The sequence below is a fragment of the Rana temporaria genome, chromosome 4 (assembly GCF_905171775.1).
Source record: "Rana temporaria chromosome 4, aRanTem1.1, whole genome shotgun sequence".
In the NCBI taxonomy this organism is placed as follows: Eukaryota; Metazoa; Chordata; class Amphibia; order Anura; family Ranidae; genus Rana; species Rana temporaria.
The window spans coordinates 222,369,964-222,391,106 of NC_053492.1; the positions used below are offsets into that span (position 1 = coordinate 222,369,964).

Below are 21,143 nucleotides of genomic sequence, written 5' to 3' on the forward strand. Positions count from 1 at the left end.
AGCAATTACTGATGTTTACAAGATCCAATATTCAACATCAATTCAAAAGGAAAAACTGCGCTAAACACCAATTTTTTTTTTTATAAATCATCAATGAAGATCAAAGGCAGCAATTTGATGAGATAAACACAAAACAACATAATAAAAAGTGAAACTGCGCCAATAAAAACTGGCAACCAAATGCTAGCATTAAATATCAAGGAAAAAGTCCTGTTTAGATCCAAGATCAAACTGAATGGATATGGTAGTAGATGAAAAAAGAGTACCAAATATGTAAGATCAGAGCCCACAGACAAGACAGAACAGCACCACTGTGACTTGGACTTCTGTGGAGAAACCACCACCTTATGGAAAGCCGCTTACCGGACAAACAGGTAAATGAGCATTGAGCATAAATTCCATCCACGCGTTGAAACAACAGAAAGCAGGGATTCAATGGGCAGACGTCCGATGGTGAGCTTAGAAACTCATAGATGCAAGGTCCCGGTTCATATATGCAGAGAAGAGACGGACCATAGCATAATTCAGTATAAAAGGTTTAATAAAAATAAAAGAATCGTACTTACAAACAAATGTGTTTTAAAAGCAAAAATGCCGGACGGCACTATAGGAGCCCTTCCTCCTCACGTTGAGCGCGGTGACGTCAGTGTACGCCGTTCCAGACGCGTTTCATCATCAATAGACGTCAATATAAAAATGGGACCTTGCAACTATGAGTTTCTAAGCTCACCATCAAACGTCTGCCAATTGAATCCCTGCTTTCTGGTGTTTCAACCTGTGGATGGAATTTATGCTCAATGCTCATTTACCTGTTTGTCCGGTAAGCGGCTTTCCATAAGGTGGTGGTTTCTTCACAGAAGTCCAAGTCACATTGGTGCTGTTCTGTCCTGTCTGTGGGCTCTGATCTTAAATATTTGGTACTCTTTTTTCATCTACTACCATATCCATTCACTTTGATCTGGGATTTAAACAGGACTTTTTCCTTGATATTTAATGCTGATATACAACACTGATGGGCACTGATAGGGGGCACTGATGGGCACTGATAGGTGGCACTAATGGGCAATCATTGGTGGCACTGATAGGTACTGGTGGGCACTGATGGGTGGCACTGATCAATGGTACTGATAGGCAGCACTGATCAGAAGTGCTGGCAGGCATCAATGATGGGCACGGAGTGCCCATCACTAATGGACAATGATTGCCATCCCTGGTGGGCACTAGTGGGCTTACCTGGTGGTCATGGGTGGGTATCCCTGGTGGTCATGGGTGGGCATCCCTGCTTGGCCTTGGTTGGGCATCCTCAGGTGGGCTGCACTGATAATCAATCAGTGTAGACCCCCGAATCATGAGAGCAGCCGATCGGCTCTCCTCTACACGCGTCGGTCAGCGTGAGTACAGGAAAAGCTGATACATGGCGTTTCCTGTTTACACTGTGATCAGCTGTGATTGGGCACAGCTGACAATGTGGTAAAGAGCCTCCATCAGAGGCTCTTTACCTAGATCGGAGATGCGGTGTGACACACCACACCACCGATCGCCACACTGCCTGCCCTCGCAGACGCGCCCCCCATATGACCCCCAGTCAGGATAATGGAACCACATCGCGGCCGTCATTCTGCTATAGGCCAGGCGGGCAGTGGTCAAATATAGTGCCTGAGGGGTCCCCTTAGTCTGCATGTAAAGTTGTGCATCTGTAGCATGCATAGAATATGCTGCAACAAAAAGGACATGTCTAAAGAAAAAAAAATATCAAATCACATTTAAAATTTACTCACGGTTTCAATTGCTGGCACCCAGCTATTGGAAAATGTAAAAAAAAATGGCGCCCCCCCCAATTTTTACCAGACCCTTATCTGAGCAAGCAGTCTGGAAAGTCAGTAAATGGGGTGCCCCCCCCTGAACCATACCAGACCACATAGCCTGAATCTAGAGGCCTCCTTTTTACAATTCCTTTTTTTTTTAACAGTGTACCCCAATGTAAATCCATTGTCAATCAGCGCTGACATGAAAGCTGGCGGCCTACTGTAGGTTAAGCCGTTTGAAAGTTCTTATATAGGTAAGAGATGGGCCACATGGCTACATCACCTGGTGGTGCCACTCTCTTATGATGTCACTGACCAGTGCATACTGGGTAAGTGACATCAGAAGTGGGCGGTGGGGCGACCCCACGCCATTTTTCATCAAATATTGTTTACAGTCAATTTAGTTTTTTTACTCAGTAGTCAGTGGGAAAACTCATTGACAGCTGATGACAACCAGTTTATTCTGTGCCCTAATTGGACAAAGCTTTGCCCAATCAGGGAGCAAAATGCACTGTGCAGCACGCAGTGCATTGCAGGGCATTCTGCAGGGCAAACGCTTACCGAACACCCTGCAAATTTGGGTGTTCCCTGAACGGGGCGAACAGCCATTGTTCCACCCAAACTGATGCTCAGGCTGAACCATTCGCCCAACTCTACTCCACACGTCTAATAGCGCTTTAGAATGATAGATCCTGCCTGGATGGATGGATGGCTCCAGCTCCCTCCCTTACAGTTGGATGTACCTCAAGCCTGTCACCCTTCAGAACGACATGCCCAACACAGCCACTGGTTAGCTTCACATACAATTGCCTAAGCTACATTAACACATTGTCAGAATGAATCAAGCATATGCCATAGTGAAGTACAGTTAAAACCAATTTATTAATAAAATTGATGGGTACCCTCAAGCATAACATTATAAAATCGCATATTGTGATACCGCCATCTCTGGGAGGACGTGCTGACATCACCAGTGAGCTCTGTCCTACATACATTTCATCTGATGGGACATATTACAGGGGTATCAGAGTACTCGCCTCATCAGATGAAATGAGCTGGCGGATGTGTGATATGCTATATAATATTGTTTTGCTTGTGAGTACCCATCGATTTTATTAATAAATCAGTTGTAACAGTCCCCTAGTACATACTGTGTCGTTAGCACATGGCAGTTTCATGGTGAGGCTATTGCTCATTTCATTGCAGCTATCTGTCCAATAATGTGCATATCTAAGTAGATTTTTACAGTGTGGAGTTCTTTATACAGCAGAACATATTTAATCTAAAGCTTACCTAGTAAATAGATAATGAGATGCAAATGAACAGAAATTGCAGTAAGCTGATTTTGCAGACTAAAGCACTACTTTAAGTATCATGTAGTCTGTATCAACTAGGAACATGCTGACCAGGGCTTGGGGCCTATTACTGCATTGGGGTGCTGTGTATAAAGAAAACTGATGTATGAGTCTCTTGCAGCAGTAGGGTGCTTAGTACACAGAACACTGATGTGAGAGTATGTTGCAGCACTGGAATGCTGAGAACACAGGGGTACATAGGTGAGAGGCTCTTGCAGCACTGTGATGCTGAGGACACAGGAACACAAGGGAGGAAGTCTCTTGCAAGCAGAAATGCTGAGGGCTCACTGGAAGTACACAGATAAAACAGGTACAGGAAAGCTAGAGGATCTCTTAAAGTACACAAGGATTTACAGTCACAAGATAAAAATTCTGGAGAAAAGAAGCCTAAGTACTGACACTGACACTGAGAATTGAGTAATATGGGTGCATTAAGGCAGTGATTGAAAGCAGATTGGCTGTAGTTACATTCTGGCTCAAAAAAAGACACAAGTCCATCTATTTCAACCAATTTTTGTTACTTACAAGTTAAAATCAGTATTTTTTGCTAGAAAATTACTAGAACCCCCAAACATTAGATATATATTTTTTATCAGAGACCCTAGAGAATAAAATGGTTATTGTTGCAATATTTTGTGTCACATTGGCGCAGTGGTCTTTCAAGCACACTTGTTTTGGGGGGAAAAAACACTTTCATTCATTTAAAAAACTAAACTGTAAAGTTAGTCCATGGAGCGAGAGGAAACAGCTTGCTTCATGGAATGACACTTCTTGTATAAATGGCGCTCAAAGGAAACAAAGATCAGCCATAGTGCAATATTGCCAAATGAAAAGTACATTTATTTAGTAAAAGAAACTGCTTATATCAAGTGAGGGTAAAAACCGCAGGAAAAAGCAATGGGAGTAGTGACACACTCGCCTCCTCGCTGTATTTCCATAAAACACCACCGGAAGTGACATCACAAGGCTCCATCCGATGCATTGCATCACTGGTCACGTGACTTCCTCAGTGACTTCCACATGACCAGTGACCAGTGACGCAACGCATCAGTTGGATCGTTGTGACGTCAGTTCCGGTGGTGCTTTATGTCAAAGTATTCAGATCGCCAAAAACGGAGGAGACTGGAACTGGTCTCAGTCTAGCCGTCAGAAGTGCCAGGTCGAGGATCAGGTATCCCGGTGGGACGGGAGGCCTGGGAAGAATGGTGGAAGGCGGGAGGGGGGAAGTCTTTCCTCATAGCTGAGCTCATCAATGCCTGTTATCAGTTTGGTTGCTCTTTGCAATTTCTCCAGTTCCCCAATAACCTTTTTATGAACTTGTGCCCAAAACTAAACTGCATATTCCATATGAGGTCTTACTAATGATTTGTAGAGGGACAAACTGATATCTCCCTTTCTGCAGTCCATGCCTCCCTTATTACAAGAAAGGATTTTGCTCGCTTTGGAAACCGTGGCTTGGCAATGCATGCTATTAACCTTATGATCTACCATAACCCCCAGATCCTTCTCCACAATTGACTCCCCCAGCTGCCCCCCCCCCCCCAGTACATATGATGCTAGTATGTAGTGCCCGAGGCCTCTGATTGGCTGCACACATGTGTCCCTGAACTGAAGGAAAGGGCCAGAACTGTAATGAGACATGGGTAAGTGTGACATTATGTTTTGAACACTGATGTCACATACCTGGTTGAGGCTGGGTTGATGAGAGGGCTGCCCTTACAGATCTTTTCCTGTTTCCCCTGGGGATAATACAAGGGTATAACAGGGCACAGAGAGGTGCAGGTTCCTGTAGGAGATCAAGTTCATAGTATATTGATAGCAGATGCCGAGCTGAAGTAGACCAGCTGTCAGCAGGCAGGACATGTAGTTGAATAGGCAGTGGTCAGCAACTACTGGGCAGCAGGGACACAGAGATGGGAACCAGGAGCAGAGTCAAAGCCAGGCCAAGGTCAGCATCAAGTGAGCAGAAGTACCAGAACAGCTGGCAGGAAGCAGGGTCAAGTCAGCAACAGAGGTTCAGGAACAAGCAAAAACAGCAAGCCAGGTCAAGGTACAGATGAATGCAAGATCAAGTCACAAGCAGAAAGAGATGATGACCACTCAGCAATGAATCTGACTCCTGTAAGGCTTTTAATAGAACACTGGGAGCCAAAGTCCATCAAACAAGCATGCTCATGTGAATGAACACATGCAGAATGCTAGCAATCACATGCATGTGCATGCACACATGCTAGTGTAGATGCACATAGGGTCCTAATGCTGTGCACAGCTCTATGGACCCTTCTGCACCCATACACTTTACTTTGAGCATGGACATTCCTTTGAGCAGAAGCAGTCCTTTGCGCACAGACATTCCATTGAGCATGGTCTTGAGCATGGCTTTCCTGACAACTATTGGCCAGGGAAATAATTATTTTTAAAACTTAACTCCGGGTAAACAGCTGATCACACAACTGAAACATATAGTGTGTCCATCCTGTCTTGAGATGTTTGCAGTTCTACTACAGGTGACCTCACTTTTTCAAGCATTTTAGCTTGATCACCCAAGCTTTGGAATGGACACCCAGAGATTGATGAATGTACTCCTTTGCTCTTTCACTTCAGCACATGTGAATTAAGTACATTTGAAATGAAGTTGTGTTCTGTTTTTTTTTTAGTAGCTGCAGATAATATATATTACATTATTTTAATAAATACATGTGTTTTTTTTAATAGTCTGCTTGGAATTCAGATTTGAAGAAGTTAAGCAGTTTATAAGTGTGGATATGTAAAATTTCTCTTTTAGGAGTTTATTCCTATGATCTCACACTGATACTACCTGTATTATAATGTAAAACATCTTTGCTGAAGGGTCAGGAATTAAAATCAATGCCTGTATGTCTGCTTGTGTCATTTTCAGTTGATGGCCTCTGGCAAGAATGGAGTGCTTGGAGCCAGTGTTCAGTGACATGTTCCAATGGTACACAGAAAAGACAAAGAGAATGCTCGCCAGCATCCCATGGTGGCTCCGACTGCAAAGGACCTTATAGTGAAACAAGAGAATGTCATAATCAGGAGTGCACGGGTAAATATTTAGACTCCACTCAATTAACCATACAACTTTGGAAAAACACTATAAAGTAAAATAAATTATCTAATCTAGGTTTTATAGATGGATAGAGAATAATATTGCAGAAATACATCACTTTTATGGTTGGTAATACTGCAAGGTATTGTGTTTTTATAGCTACAATGGTATCATTCATTTTATTTTGCTACAACTGTAAATGTGTAATATTAGGAGAGCACCCAAAGAAATCTGTGATAATGGGAAAGTGTATCAATAAATATTTTAATTAATCTTTTTATAATTATAGTATATTATTAAATGAAGCCTCTTTGAGTTGTATACAGTGGCAAGCAAATATAATTGTGAGACTGAATAGTTTCATTTACATAAACAACATGCTTGCATTATGGTGTTGTCATATTTTTCTGTACATAATTATTAGGGATATAATCCCATTTTGAAGGTCATACTATTGGTAATTAATTATATTCTTGGTCACAGTTTTTTTTTTACACAGGAGACTTTAAATTGGCACACACAATAATAAAATTATTGCACATTTGTGAGTGATATTACCATTATATTTTACCTTTGTGTGACCTATCAGACAATAAATAATTACATGTGTATTTTCCCTTCTTATATTTACTAGGCTTATTAAAAGTCAGCTAGGTTGGACTCTGGAGATATGTTTTTGCTAATAATTAGTAAAATCCCCTCAACTGTTGTTCCCCTTTGGCCATCAGTAGCTGCTGGCGTTGTTGTTCAAATTAGCCCATGAATTTCTTAGCAATGTACTCCCTTGTCAAAGGTCATAGAGCATACTCTTGATAACATTAAAGTTTGTAGAAAGGTAAACTGAGATGTGCATTGTTTTACATAACTTAGAGTTTAGCTGTTTAAATTGCACAAGTCAAACATTGTTTTTTCCATCATTAAATAATGTGAAATGCATAAATAAAAATATTGTAAAGTGAATTGAAATTTGACTGAAGCAGATTCTTAGATTGGAAACAGTTTACATGTATTGTTGTTAAACCATCAAAACTATGAAGCAGTATCATTGCTGTAGATCTTGTAGACAAGAAATATTTTCTTGTTTCAAGAAAATATTTCAGTTAGTAATTTGGGGAGATGTCTATCATGCACATGGACAGAGAAGACTCCATTCCATATTGTATGCAATAAATGGCTTTGCCAACCCAAATATCTAGTAAGCACAGCAGTGACATCACTAGTGTCCTGCACATCGCATTTTCAGAGAATAGAGTGATGGGTGAGACCCATCAGGTCCATCCCACTACAAGTGCCTGCAGAAAACACAGGGGGGGTGGTAGACAAGTTACCCTGCACAAGGATAGAGAGAAACAATAACCAGATAGCCAGACCTTATTATAGATAGCTGTTTTACAGAGGCAAATTACTAGAGTTTATTCATTCTGCACAATTTGTTATAGACACCAAACACATCCTATGGGTTTTATAACTTACTTTCAGTTTAGAAAGTTTAGAAAGAATCAAAGCAGTAATATAAATGATCTTCAGTTTTCATTAGGGGTTCCATATATTTTTTAAATGTGAATATTTTCCAAAAACTAACTATTGCCAATTATGTTACCATTTTCAATACAGCTAATGGTCAGTGGAATCAATGGGGACCGTGGAGTGGTTGTTCAAGATCATGTGATGGTGGCTGGGAAAAAAGAACTCGAAACTGCCAGGGAGTTTCCATTACTGGTCAGCAATGTGAAGGCTCCGGAGAAGATATTAGGAGGTGTAATGAACAGAGATGTCCTGGTAAGTATAACATAACTATGCAATATGAATTTGGCCAAAATTAAAAATATAACATTAATATTTTAGTTAGCATGTATTAAATGCATTACCAAGGTAGGACGAAAAAAGATAAGGCAATGAGCATGGTACCATTTTAGTATCAATTCACCCAAAGCTGATATTTCAATTTTTCTGTTAGGCCTTTTCCATTTTAACCACCTTGGTTCTCTTGGAGATTGCATCCATGAGATTTTTGCATTTGCTTTCTCAGGTCCGCAATGCTGTGACAACCATTAATAATTGTTTTTTCTCCCACTCTCTGTTGCACTTGTAGCTTATTTTCCATTATGAAAATCCAATAAAAATAATTAGAACACTTAAAGATGAGCAGCAGTACCTCATATCCAACCATAGTGAAGCAACAAACAATTAAAAGAGTGCTTACCACTGCAGTTGCCAGACACTATATTAATACATAAGATAACCCACGCTCCAGAATTGACTAATAACTGAAAAACTACTTTTAGGAGAACTGATCCTTAAAAAAAGGGTATACATAAATTAATTTATACTTTGTTTATAAAAGTCTTGTATTCCTATACTTTTTGCTAGGAAAGGCATTTGATATATTGCATGATAAAGGGTGATTAATGTGTATGATGTTTATTCAAAGTTTTATCTGGGTGGGCAAGCTTTGATCCCTTGCCAGGTTTTTTCTGTTGTGATAGATTTCTTCCACCTTCATCATGGCCATGATAGACTGGATAAGGTCCATTAATGTCATCAACTCTAGTGAGTTCTCAATGTTCTTTTGTCCTCAAGAGAGCCCACTAGCATGCACAATGCACACGGTTCCTGTGTTAAAATTAAAACACAGACTTAGCCTGTATTGGCTGAACTGTGGTTGGGAGAGATTCCTTGCATCATGAACACTAGTATATACTCCGTGGGGAATCAATCAACAGTTACAAATCACTAGCTAATAACTACTAATATTTCTTTAAACAGTAAAGCTTTAATGTTTAATCATTTGTCAAAAACTACTAGACCCAAGACTATCACAACCAGTATTTAAAGACTTAGCCGTGGCCTTGTTCTTTTATTCAAGCTTGGATTTATTCAGAAAATCCTTATAGCCTTATATCTCTCAGTAGGAGGTCCATTACCCAATTTATTATGAATGTGTTGGGATATGGCTGTCCACAAGGTTCATAAATAACCCAACACATGAAAATAAATGTGTTGGTGAATGAAAGATTAAACTCCCAATGATAATACAAGAGTTTATACATACTTAATCATGACTTTACCTCTTTGCAGAACAGACTGAAGAGGACTGCTCACGAAACGCATAGTGCTTAGTTCATTTGATAGCCAATAACATGAACTAGAGCTAGACATGTACATGGGTATATGTTTGTTCAGAACCAGATGACTAGACCCTGAATAGTAAATTCCTTACTGACATTCACTATTCAGTGTATGTTAGTTGTTAATCAACTATTACTAGTTGCAAGGCAATGCTGCATAAAGCTATGTCAAAGAGACCTTGTCACTAACTTAAAATATTTGAAGGTAAAAGCACTTGAAAAAGTAATTAAATGTTTACTTGCAGTGTTTTTTGCTCTAAATAAATTAGATTTTATTCACTGGCAATGTGCCTCTGAACTTGTTAGCAAATGTTACTAGTCAATTCTCCAGCACAACCACCTCCTTCCATGCCTCAGCCTTCTCCTACTCTAAGAGTGTCTAATAACTGTCTGTGATGGCCCAACTCCTCCACTCCCTCACCCCCCTACACAACATTATATGTTTTAACCAAGGGAGAAGTAAAAGGGGAACCTATAGTGTCACTTGAGTGACAGCTTTGAGTCTGCTGGGATTCCTGACATAACATCCAAGATAGCAGTGCTCAGCAGTAACAGTCTCAGAACTTTACATGTCTACACAATGGAGGTTTTTACTGGCAAATGCAATGCTTAAATATTATTAAATCTATTATTATGGGAAGATTTTTGTTGAAGTGAATGGTCAGGCAACAGTATCCCTTTGGCTCCATGCACACTGAAGCTGATAAACTGCAGTTTATCGGCGTTTTGGCTTTTTTTTTTTAAGCCCATAAACTGCACTCTATGTTAGCCTATGTGTCCATGCACACATGGATGTTTTTTAGTGTTAATGAGCAGTGGAGTTTATGGGCTTTTTTCTGAACGCCAGAAATTTGCATTCAAAGTGTCATTTTTCGGCTGGAAAAAAACGCTAAAAACCGCAAAACGCCAAAAAACGATGCTCACCAGCATTTTTTTGCATTTTTTATCCATTGAAAAAAAAAATAAAGCTACACTGAAAAACGCTAATAAACGCTATTGCAAAACCTCTAAAAAACATTGAAAGGCTCCCTGCAAAGCTACTGTCATTTTTTTATAGCTTTTTTTTTAGCTTCCAGTGTGCATGGAGCCTTTATCTCTGTCATATATTTTATCTTTACAAAAAAAAAAAACAGATCAGAGAAATTGTTCTATTCTGTCTGATTTGATACTTGAGACATAAAAATGGTGTCATGCTTTTGTTGGTCTTAAAGTACAACAATATCTTGCATCTTAAGTAGTACAATAATGTAAAAAAAAAAGTAGGGATATTTAGGTTTACAGCACTGTATGCTGCAGGAAACCAGCTGTAGACCGAAGCTTAATCCATTACTGCAGCTCAGGGGTTTGTGAATGGTCACAAAGGTAGCATCATATAAACCCAAGAAACAAATGTCCTTAGATGGGGTGGCTGCATTAGTTCTTTTTCAGGATTTCCTTTATTTTTCACTTGCTAATATTCTCACTTATGCCGCATACACACGATCGGACATTCCGACAACAAAACTGTGGATTTTTTTCCGACGGAATGTTGACTCAAACTTGTCTTGCATACACATGGTGACACAAATGTTGTCGGAAATTCCGATCGTCAAGAACGTGGTCACGTAATTCTTCTCTGTTCTGGACACTTCCTGGTTGTCTGTTTCTTGATCACCACAGTACTGTGAGATTCTAGTTTCATTTTCCAAACCAATACTGCTCTATGGGTCTGTCCAGCACAGAGGCATCAAATAACATGCAAAAACTAAGCTAATTGCAAAAACGAAACTGAAAGTAGGAGGCACATTATATGATTGATTTTTATCTATTTTTAATCGTTTTTAAAAGGAATCAGTTAACTATTATGTCTCTATACCCTGTAAACAGTAATTTCAGCTAAAAAATTCCTTTAGTGACCCTTTAAGCTGTGTAATTCACTCCCAGACATATTGATGCAAGATTCACTATATTACCAAAAATATTGGGACGCCTGCCTTTATACGCACATGAACTTTATTGGCATCCCAATCTTAGTCCGTAAGGTTCAATATTGAGCTGGCCCAACCATTGCAAATATAAGAGCTTCAACTCTTCTGGGAAGGCTGTTCACAAGGTTTAGGAGTGTTTAGGAGGTTTGGGAATGTTTGACCATTCCTTCAGAAGCACATTTGTGAAGTCAGGCACTGATGTGAACAAGAAGGCCTGGCTCGCACTGTCCACTCTAATTCATCCCAAAGGTGTTATATTGGTTTGAGGTCAGGACTCCATTACTTTATGGACCTTGCTTTGTGCACTGGTCCAAGGGTGAGGTTATGGTGTGGGGTTGTTTTTTAGGGGTTGAGCTTGGCCCCTTAGTTCCAGTGAAGGGAACTCTTAAGACTTCCGCATATCAAGACATTTTGCACAATTTCATTAATTCTTAACTTTGTGGGAACAGTTTAGGGATGGCTCCTCTCCAGTTCCAACATGACTGTGCACCAGTGCACAAACAAGGTCCATTAAGACATGGATCAGCAAGTTTGGGGTCCTGACCTCAACCCGATAGAACAACTTTGGCATAAATTAGAGGGAAGACTGTGAGCCAGGTCTACTTGTCCAATACCAGTGCCTGACCTCACAAATGTGCTTCTGGAAGAATGGTCAAACATTCTCATAGACACACTCCTAAACCTTGTAGACAGCCTTTCTCAGAATAGTTGAAACAGTTATAGCTGAAAAGGGTGGGCCAACTCAGTAGTAAACCCTATGGAATAAGACTGGGATAACAATAAAGTTCATGTGCGGGTAAAGGCATGCACCCCAATACTTTTTGTAATATAGTGTATGTTAGTGTCTGTAACAAATCATGGCCACCTTAGTGGTACCCAGTGTAGACTTCCCTCAATGTATACCTTTTTTCTGCAGGCACTCTTCTCCAGTAAGACCCCCTTCACACTGGGGCCGCTCGTGCCTTAGCGGTAAAGCGCACTGCTTTCTGCTGTTTAAGCAGCGCTTTTCGGCTGCTAGCGGGGCGTTAAAAATGCCTGTATTATGGAGCTTCAGAAGTGCTGCCCATTCATTGCAAACCACCCCAAAGATGCTGCTTGCAGGACTTTTTCTAATGTCCCGCAAGGTCACCACCTCAGTGTGAAAGCACTCGAGCTGCCCGAGTGTCAAAGCACTTGAGCTTTCACACTCAGGCAGCATGGGAGGCAGTTTTCAGGTACTTTACAGGTGCTATTTCTAGCGCTAAAACACATCAAAACTGCCTCAGTGTGAAAGGCCTCTTACATAGTTCTGGAGTGCTTTCTCAGTGTAAATAACTTGAATTTGAATGTGCACATGTTGATTTTCACTTCTAGAAAGATGTTCTTGTTTTGGAAAATCAATGTGATCCACAGGTAAATATACTGATCACATGATCGTGAACAATTCTTTGTGGCTCTCAATCTTCTATTCCGCATCCAAAACTGCCAGTAAGAGTTTCACAGCTGAGTGTTCTTTCTGGAGCTCTCAAATGTATGCTAAGAAGGCATTAACTACCATCTGGCACAGGAAATGCTACTAGTTTACGATAGTATGATCAGGAAGAGATTACAATATAGTTAATATATTATTAAACCCTAGCATTAAATTTCTCCTGGTAAAAAAGTTATTTTTGACAATCACTAATAATCACAAATCCATTTTTAATCCATTTTTCAAAAAAACCTATTTAAACTTATGTGTAGCCTCTTGAAACCTACTCAAACAAATACATTTAAAACCAGCATACAACATTAAAAACATCATCTTTTATTATCTCTGTGCCAAGATACTCCTTATCTTTATAGTGGAGAGACTAGCTTGGGGAACTGTCTCTACCCCCCAATTTTATTATATTCCATATTATAAATTATCACAGCTTCAATTTGTCACACATCAAATTAAATATTGGGGATGTTGCACAACTGCATCAAAGGAAACATTCAATTAAGTCCATTAATGGTGCAAAATAATAGTTCAGCAAACAGATCTCTTTGAAAGAATTCTCAATGTAAGAAAATAAAAATACTCAGAAAATAGGACATGTAATTTCCATCATCCCTCTGGAAACAGAGAAAATATGGAAAAAAAAACCTCTAATTTGGGATTTTTAAGGCAATTTTTTTTTTTTTTGGACTTTCGAATAAGAAATTATGTTTTAACATATAAACATTATAGAAAAAAAATTCACTGAAAAATTCCAACATGTTGAATATATTGTACAAATTATTAAAACATTACATATGATGAAAAAAAAGTTGGCAATTCCCACTACTTATTCTGTGACCACCAGTGGAAAAGCCAATGGCTACGAGTAGAGGTAAACAACGCGTTTCGATTAATAATTATATCAAAAGAATCTTCCTCAGGGATATTATACCACTTATTTTAAATGCATATTGAAAATTGAATGTAGCAGAGGCATTCCCTGTGTTACGGTGAAAAGAGGCTGATATCCGTATCAATTACCCTTCATCCTACACAGGACTGCTGGATGTAATCCACAGATCTGGCACTCAAAACCATGGAAAACAAGTTGGTAATTTGTTCTGCGGTTTTACAGGGCATAAAAAGTCCTTGGATGGTGAACACCAATACCATTAATGTATCAGCGGCTCTTGCAGAGATATCCTCCTCCAACAAACTTGTGGAGGAAAGGAATGGTGAGCGGAATTGATATATTGATATACTATTGATATAATTATTGACCAAAATGCATTGGTTAACCCTCTACTTGTAACTATCTACTTTTCCACTGGTGGTCACAGAATAAGTAGTGGGAATTACCACCTTTATTTTTCATCATATGTAATGTTTTAATAATTTGTACAATATATTCAACATGTTGGAATTTTTCAATGAATATTTTTTTTTTATAATGTTTAATATGTTAAAATAAAATTTCTTGTACAAAAGTCAGATTAAAAAAAAAATATTGCATTAAAAACATTTCAGTTTTTTTCAAGCATTCTCAATGTTGCTTATAAAAAGTAAAGTGCAACTGTACTGCGATTATCTGAATAAGATACGATACGGATATACAATCAAACATTAGAGTTGCTTTTGCCACCATAAAGCAAAAAGTGCAAAACCTGACCTGAGTCTTTTTTATGTAAGGATGGAATATAATAAGATATGGACTTTTTAATGTGATATGAAGGTACCTGTTTGCTACTGGTTGGAGGTAATACAGGTAGAAGGATACTTTGCTTGTACGCTAGCTATTAGCTGCAGGTTACTTTTTAATTGGAAAATACCTACTATGTTGTTTTCCTTTAATAATTCAAGGTTTTGTTTGGTTTTTACTCCTACACAATGTAAGTTCTTTAGTGAAAACCTCTTTTGTGGTATCTAAGTCAGATAATCTTTCAAAACTAGTATCATACTTCACATTTGCAAGCAGTCAAGCATTTAGAAAAAAGCTTCATCTGTAAATAAGAGTTGAAGTATAAAGTCACCCAAATAAATTGAATTTCAGTGTAACTTCATACAACAGTGAAAAAGTCAAGGTTGGTAATAAAAGCATCGTTTCAATTCAAGAACTAATCAGATGTGCATGCTAGTGCTTAAATTCATTTCCATTTTTAAGAATATCCTTGCTAAAGGCAGTTCACAAATGTGCTAAGAAGTGGCACTATTTGAAATTTAGTTAACAAAGATAATACTAGTGTCCAATGTGTATTGTTTAAAAAAAATGTTAATTGAAAGAAGCAGAGAGCCCAAAAATTAGAGAGTGGGTTGACAAAATAGAAGAGATATATAATATGGAATATCTAAGACATAGCCATGAGGATACTAGAGAGGGATTCATTAAGAGATGGGAAAAGTGGAATTTTTTTAATTAACAAAGAACTAGAAGATTTTTTAGAGAAGAGGGGAAAGAAGGGTCTAAGAATGGGGTGATGGGGGGGAGGGTAAGGGTAGATAAAGGTTTGGAAATAAAATCTGTTAATGTATATCCCTATTGGAGGGTAACATGTTTTACTTCTTTGTGTATGATACATTTTGATAAAATAAAGAATATAAAAAAACATTATTTAACTGGTTGCCGACCAGCCGCCATAGTTCTACGGCGGCAGGTCGGCTCCCCTGCGCGAGAGCCTGTAGTACAACGTCAGCTCTAAAAGTGGCCCCCCGCTCGCCCCCGACTCCCGTGCATGTGCCCAGCGGACGCAATCACCGCCGGGCACATGCGATCGCTCGTTACAGAGCGAGGATCGGGAGCTGTGTGTGTAAACACACAGCTCCCGGTCCTGTCAGGGAGAGAAATGATGATCTTCTGTTCATATGTATGAACAGAAGATCAGTCTTTTCCCCATGTCAGTCCACCCCCCCTACAGTTAGAACACACCCAGGGAACATACTTAACCCTTTCCCCGCCCCTAGTGTTAACCCATTCACTGCCAGTGGCATTTCTATAGTAATCCAATGCATTTTTATAGCACTGATCGCTATAAAAATGCGAATGGTCCCAAAAATGTGTCAAAAGTGTCCGAAGTGTCCGCCATAATGTCGCAGTACTGAAATAAAATCGCTGATCACCGCCATTACTAGTAAAAAAAAATATTAATAAAAATGCCATAAAAATACCCCCTATTTTGTAAACACTATAACTTTTGCGCAAAGCAATCAATAAACGCTTATTGCGATTTTTTTTACAAAAAATATGTAGAAGAATACGTATCAGCCTAAACTGAGGAAAAAAATATTTTTTTTATATTTTTTTGGGGGATATTTATTACAGCAAAAAGTAAAAAATATAATTTTTTTTCAAAATTGTCGCTCTATTTTTGTTTATAGCACAACAACTAAAAACTGCAGAGGTGATCAAATACCATCAAAAGAAATCTCTATTTGTGGGAGAAAAAGGATGCCAATTTTGTTTGGGAGCCACGTTGCATGACTGCGCAATTGTCAGTTAAAGCAATGCAGTGCCGAATCGCAAAAAGTGCTCTGGTCTTTGACCAGCAATATGGTCCGGGGGTTAAGTGGTTAAAGTCAGAAATCATATTTTGCCATTGTGCATGTAAAATGTTTTAAACATGGACATGTATTAATTCACACGTTGACTTGTATTATCTGATTTATATAACCGCTATTGTTGTAGATGTGCCCATTATTTTTTTATGGGTCCCTAATGAAGATCAATGCACCAAAAATGTGCCTGGATCTTTTCTTCCAAATGTATGAAAACCCAGTGTATGTGTTTTTACATTTATGAATTGTGGTGAGTTACAGGGTCACAACGGTTATTCACTGTGTGGATGTGCATTGGAAGCCCTTTATAAACAAAAATTATCACCCGAAAACACAGACACAGCATGTATCCCAATCATGTTCATGCACATTATATTGCACATGAATGTGTATGGCAATGTGCACATAGGTGTGAAACTAACCTTAAAATGATTAAGGCCCTTTTTTGCACATGGACCCTCTTTGAGGGCCCATAGCTAATGAATGGGCACAAGTACCATTATACAAATAGTTGTAAAAAGGTCATTAACCTTGTAATGAACTCTATCCCGTTTAATTTGTCATTTACAGAGGTTAGTTTAACTGACCATTATACTAACCTTGGTTAAATGACCTCGCCCATGATAAATCCAATGATTGTAAAGCGGTTGTCCAGTCAGATTGTTCGTTAAGGGGATGTGCAATACATTTGTAACATTCTCTCAGGGGCATTTGTTTGAAACTAAGCTCTTGAGTGGGAATGGTGTAAGCAGTGGGATGTCACACAATGCATTACAGGTATCAGCAGCTCTGTCCCCCACAATCATCCAATAATATAATCAATTCTCAGCTGAAACGACCTGAACATAAGGCTGCTGTTGCTGGTTTCAATACTGTATGTTCTCAGTTACTGTCCAGGAAAAAGTAAACAGATTCAAAAGACCGAACTCCTGATCTGCATGCTTGTTCCAGGTCATTACTTTAGAAAGTATTGAAGCAGCTGTATCAGCACTGCAGGTTTAGAGGTCGGAATTAGTAGCCTCCTTATTTTCTCAGTACAAGTTACCTTTAAACGGGGGGAGTCAAAGTATGTTTTAATTACATTGTAACAATTGTGACTTCCTAAACTGATTACATATGCAGTAAGAATTAAAGGGGTTCTATTGAATGTGGCTTGTGTTGGTTTTACAGAATTAATTATTTTTCCATTTATTTATTTGTTAATCATCCATAGTAAGCTTCATCTCAGAGATTATCCACTGAGTAGGGTCACTTTAGTCCATGCAATTGTTCATGTGATATACAAGCAACGTAAGCATCATTTTGCCTGTTGGGGGGGGGGGGGGGGGAAACCCTGCTCATTCTCATTGGCAGCATTAGCTAATTTTAGTAAAATATTCTCATAGAGAAACAGATGAATAGAAGGAGATAGATAGATAGATAGATAGATAGATAGATAGATGGATGGATGGATGGATGGATGGATGGATAGATAGATAGATAGATAGATAGATAGATAGATAGATAGATAGATAGATAGATAGATAGATAGACAGACAGACAGACAGATAGACAGACAGACATATAAATAGATAGATAGATAGATAGATAGATAGATAGATAGATAGATAGATAGATAGATAGATAGATAGATAGATAGATAGATACTGTAGGTAGGCTGATGGATGTACACAAGACTATGCAGGCTGGGGTATGTGAAGCATGTATGCTGATTTTAACATCTGCTATTTAGAACAATGCACATGTTTTAATACCATGTTATTAGCCGCACTTGATTCATTTGTGGTTTCCTGCCCAGATAATTACAGCAAGGACATATTTATCTAATCTAAAAAGCAAACATGCAGGGCTTCCATTTTCAGATTTTATTTTAAACATCTGCATGTGAAAAATGAGAGCGAAAAAAAAAAAAAGCAAGACAGAAGCAGACCGCAATCTTGTTTTCAAAGGTTGCCACCTGCTGTTAATAGAACATTTTACAAACGCATCCATGAAAGCAATATTATAATGATTCTTTACGATGCTAGATTTGTTAGCTAAATAGCACCTAAAATGTTGTGTACATTAGTATTACATTCACACAGTGAGCATTATACATTCTGTACAACTGCAATTTCCAGGCGTGCATAAATATTATGGAGTGTTTCAGCAAAAAAACTGCACATTATTAAATGGTTCATAGACATTTATCTTGATTCGTTGCACTGTCATCGTTAAATCTGAATGTGGAACAGTGTTAAGAACACTGTAGCAGTATTGTCAAGCTGTAAATGTAATATATCATTTGTGTGAATAATTCACCTGGAATGTATTGTATTGTGCTTGGCAATGCACTTTCAGTTAGGCAGCCTGCTCACAGCAAGAGCTCTTATAGCAATAGGGTATTTCTTACTGTTGTCTGCAACGCTTGTCTTGTGTTAGCATGAAGTACCCCTCCTTGCTAGTGAATAAATCACATTTGTGATGTGGGAGGCTATGGTAGTTTATAAATACTGAGCAATTTAAAATGTCAGTAAGTTATGGATTCCAGCCTGGTGACAGCAGGTTACGACCTGAGTTCTTTTGAGATTTCACAATTTAAGAGCAGTTTTCTGCATCACTGTTTGTTCTGATACAATGTGTCTGGTACTGTCTCTAAGGTCTCCTGACTTCTTCGCTATACTGGGTTGTCACTAAAGTGTTCACCACCCCATCTGACTCTACAAATCATAGTTGTCCTGCAGAAAAGCCTTATTCAACCCTGTAAACTAGTTTCTACCTGCAAGATTATTTGTAAGCAAATATTTCTAATTTGTATAAAAACAAAATATAAATAAATGCTGGCAAATATTTACACGTATAGTTGAACCTCTGAGGCCCCGTACACACGGTCGGACCGAACCGATGAGAATGGTCCGACGGACCGTTTTCATTGGTTCACCGCAGAAGTGGCCTGATGTGTGTACACACCATCAGTTCAAAATCCGATCGGGTCAGAACGCGGTGACGTAAAACACACAACGTGCTGAAAAAAACGAAGTTCAATTCTTCCAAGCATGCGTCGACTTGATTCTGAGCATGCGCGGGTTTTGAACCGATGCTTTTCTGTACTAACCATCGGTTTGGTCCAATCGGGCAGCGGTCCATCGGTTCGGTTTTGAAGCATGTTTTAAAATTTTGGACCGAAGGAAAACAGACCGATGGCCTATACACACGGTCGGTTTGGTCCGATGAAACTGAACTTCGGTTCATTCTCATCGGTTCGGTTCTGCAGATTGGGTTATTGCATAAAAACAACATGATTTGTACCATCTGCTATACTATTCTCATTTGTTAGTAGATATTTCTTTAATGTATAACAGTGTACATTTAACTGAATTGAACCCATTTTGGTAATGAACCTTAACAGTGGGAACAAAAGTATTTATTATAAAATCAAAATAAACGTGTTTATAAAATTAGAAATACAACCAGATCCTTGTGGATCAAGGCACTTTTTGATTAGAATGCCTATGGGGCCACTGGGAAGAGGATTTATTCCATCCTATATGTTGATCAATAACATGCCATTTTAATGAAGATTTCCTGCAATATTTAGGACTTTTTAGTGCAGCTTCTCTCATTTTTTAGATGTAATGAGCTAACATACACTTTAGTTTCAAGCTGCTTTCACTTTGAATACCTATTCATGTGCAAGAAAAATAAAAAATAAACTGGATTTTTTAATTGCATGGATGATTGAAGTGAACACTACATTACCTTATTTACAAAACATTCAGTTTGCAAAGTGAATGATTCCATTAGTAAATTGACCCCTTTGTCTTGGAAAAAGTATGCAGGTTTGGTGTTCAGGCCTAACTTGGCCATAACTTGGTCTTCACTATGTAAAACATAGTGAAGCAGAAATTGCTTACATGGCACCACATCCCAAAAAAGTATAAAACAACAATAGAAGATACTCCGTCGTATCTCTTGTCGTATCTATGCGGCTGATTCATAGAATCAGTTGTGCATAGATAGCCCTAAGATCCGACAGGTGTAATTGACTTACACCGTCGGATCTTAGGATGCAATACTTCGGCCGCCGCTGGGTGGAGTTTGCGTCGTTTTCCAGCATCGGGTATGCAAATGAGGTTTTACGGCGATCCACGAAGGTTTTCACGTTCGTTACGTCGTCGCAAGTATTTTTTTCCCGTCGCAAAGTTTTTCATTGCTTAACTTGCTTAACTTTACACCAGCCATGTTAAAGTATGGCCGTCGTTCCCGCGTCGCTTTTGGATTTTTTTTTTTCGCCGTAAGTACGTTATGCACGTCGCGATTCACAAACACGTCGGGCCGCCGTAATTTCGCGCAAAGCACGTCGGGAAAATTGCGAACGGAGCATGCGCAGAACGTCCGGCGCAGGACCGCGCCTAGTTTAAATGGTACACGCCCCATTTGAATTGGGCGGGCTTGCGCCGGATGGGTTTACGTTACACCGCCGCAAGTTTACAGGTAAGTGCTTTGAGAATCAGACACTTACGCTGAAAACTTGCAGCGGTGTAACGTAAACGGGTTACGTTACGCTGCGCCGCAGGTACGTGAATCTGGCCCACAGTACTTGAGAACATTTTTAAAAATACAAAAGTTTATTTACAATAAAAATTCCATAAAATTGCTATAAAACCACAAACATTAATGATACATGTAGCCTGTATTCCCCAGTGGAATTAGAGTGTATTTGACCTATAAGTGAAAAAGGAGCAATGTTAACAGCCACTACTCTTTCTATTGACCAAAATAAAGTTCAATTTATTCTCAGAAAGAGGTCTTAAATACATTCTTTTGTAATCATGATCAGCGGTTTCCA

At 38.9% G+C, this 21,143-nt stretch overlaps 1 protein-coding gene across 4 annotated transcripts in view; it reads left to right on the forward strand.

Annotated features, from left to right (window-relative positions):
• The window catches only part of ADGRB3 (adhesion G protein-coupled receptor B3), a 1,023,178-nt gene that overhangs the window by 427,836 nt on the left and 574,199 nt on the right, over nucleotides 1–21,143 (forward strand). For all 4 annotated transcript variants that reach the window (XM_040349908.1, XM_040349906.1, XM_040349909.1 and 1 more), the window contains 2 exons: nucleotides 6,060–6,224; nucleotides 7,842–8,006. In XM_040349908.1, coding sequence (XP_040205842.1) covers nucleotides 6,060–6,224; nucleotides 7,842–8,006 — 330 coding nt within the window. The remainder of the gene's footprint in view (nucleotides 1–6,059; nucleotides 6,225–7,841; nucleotides 8,007–21,143) is intronic.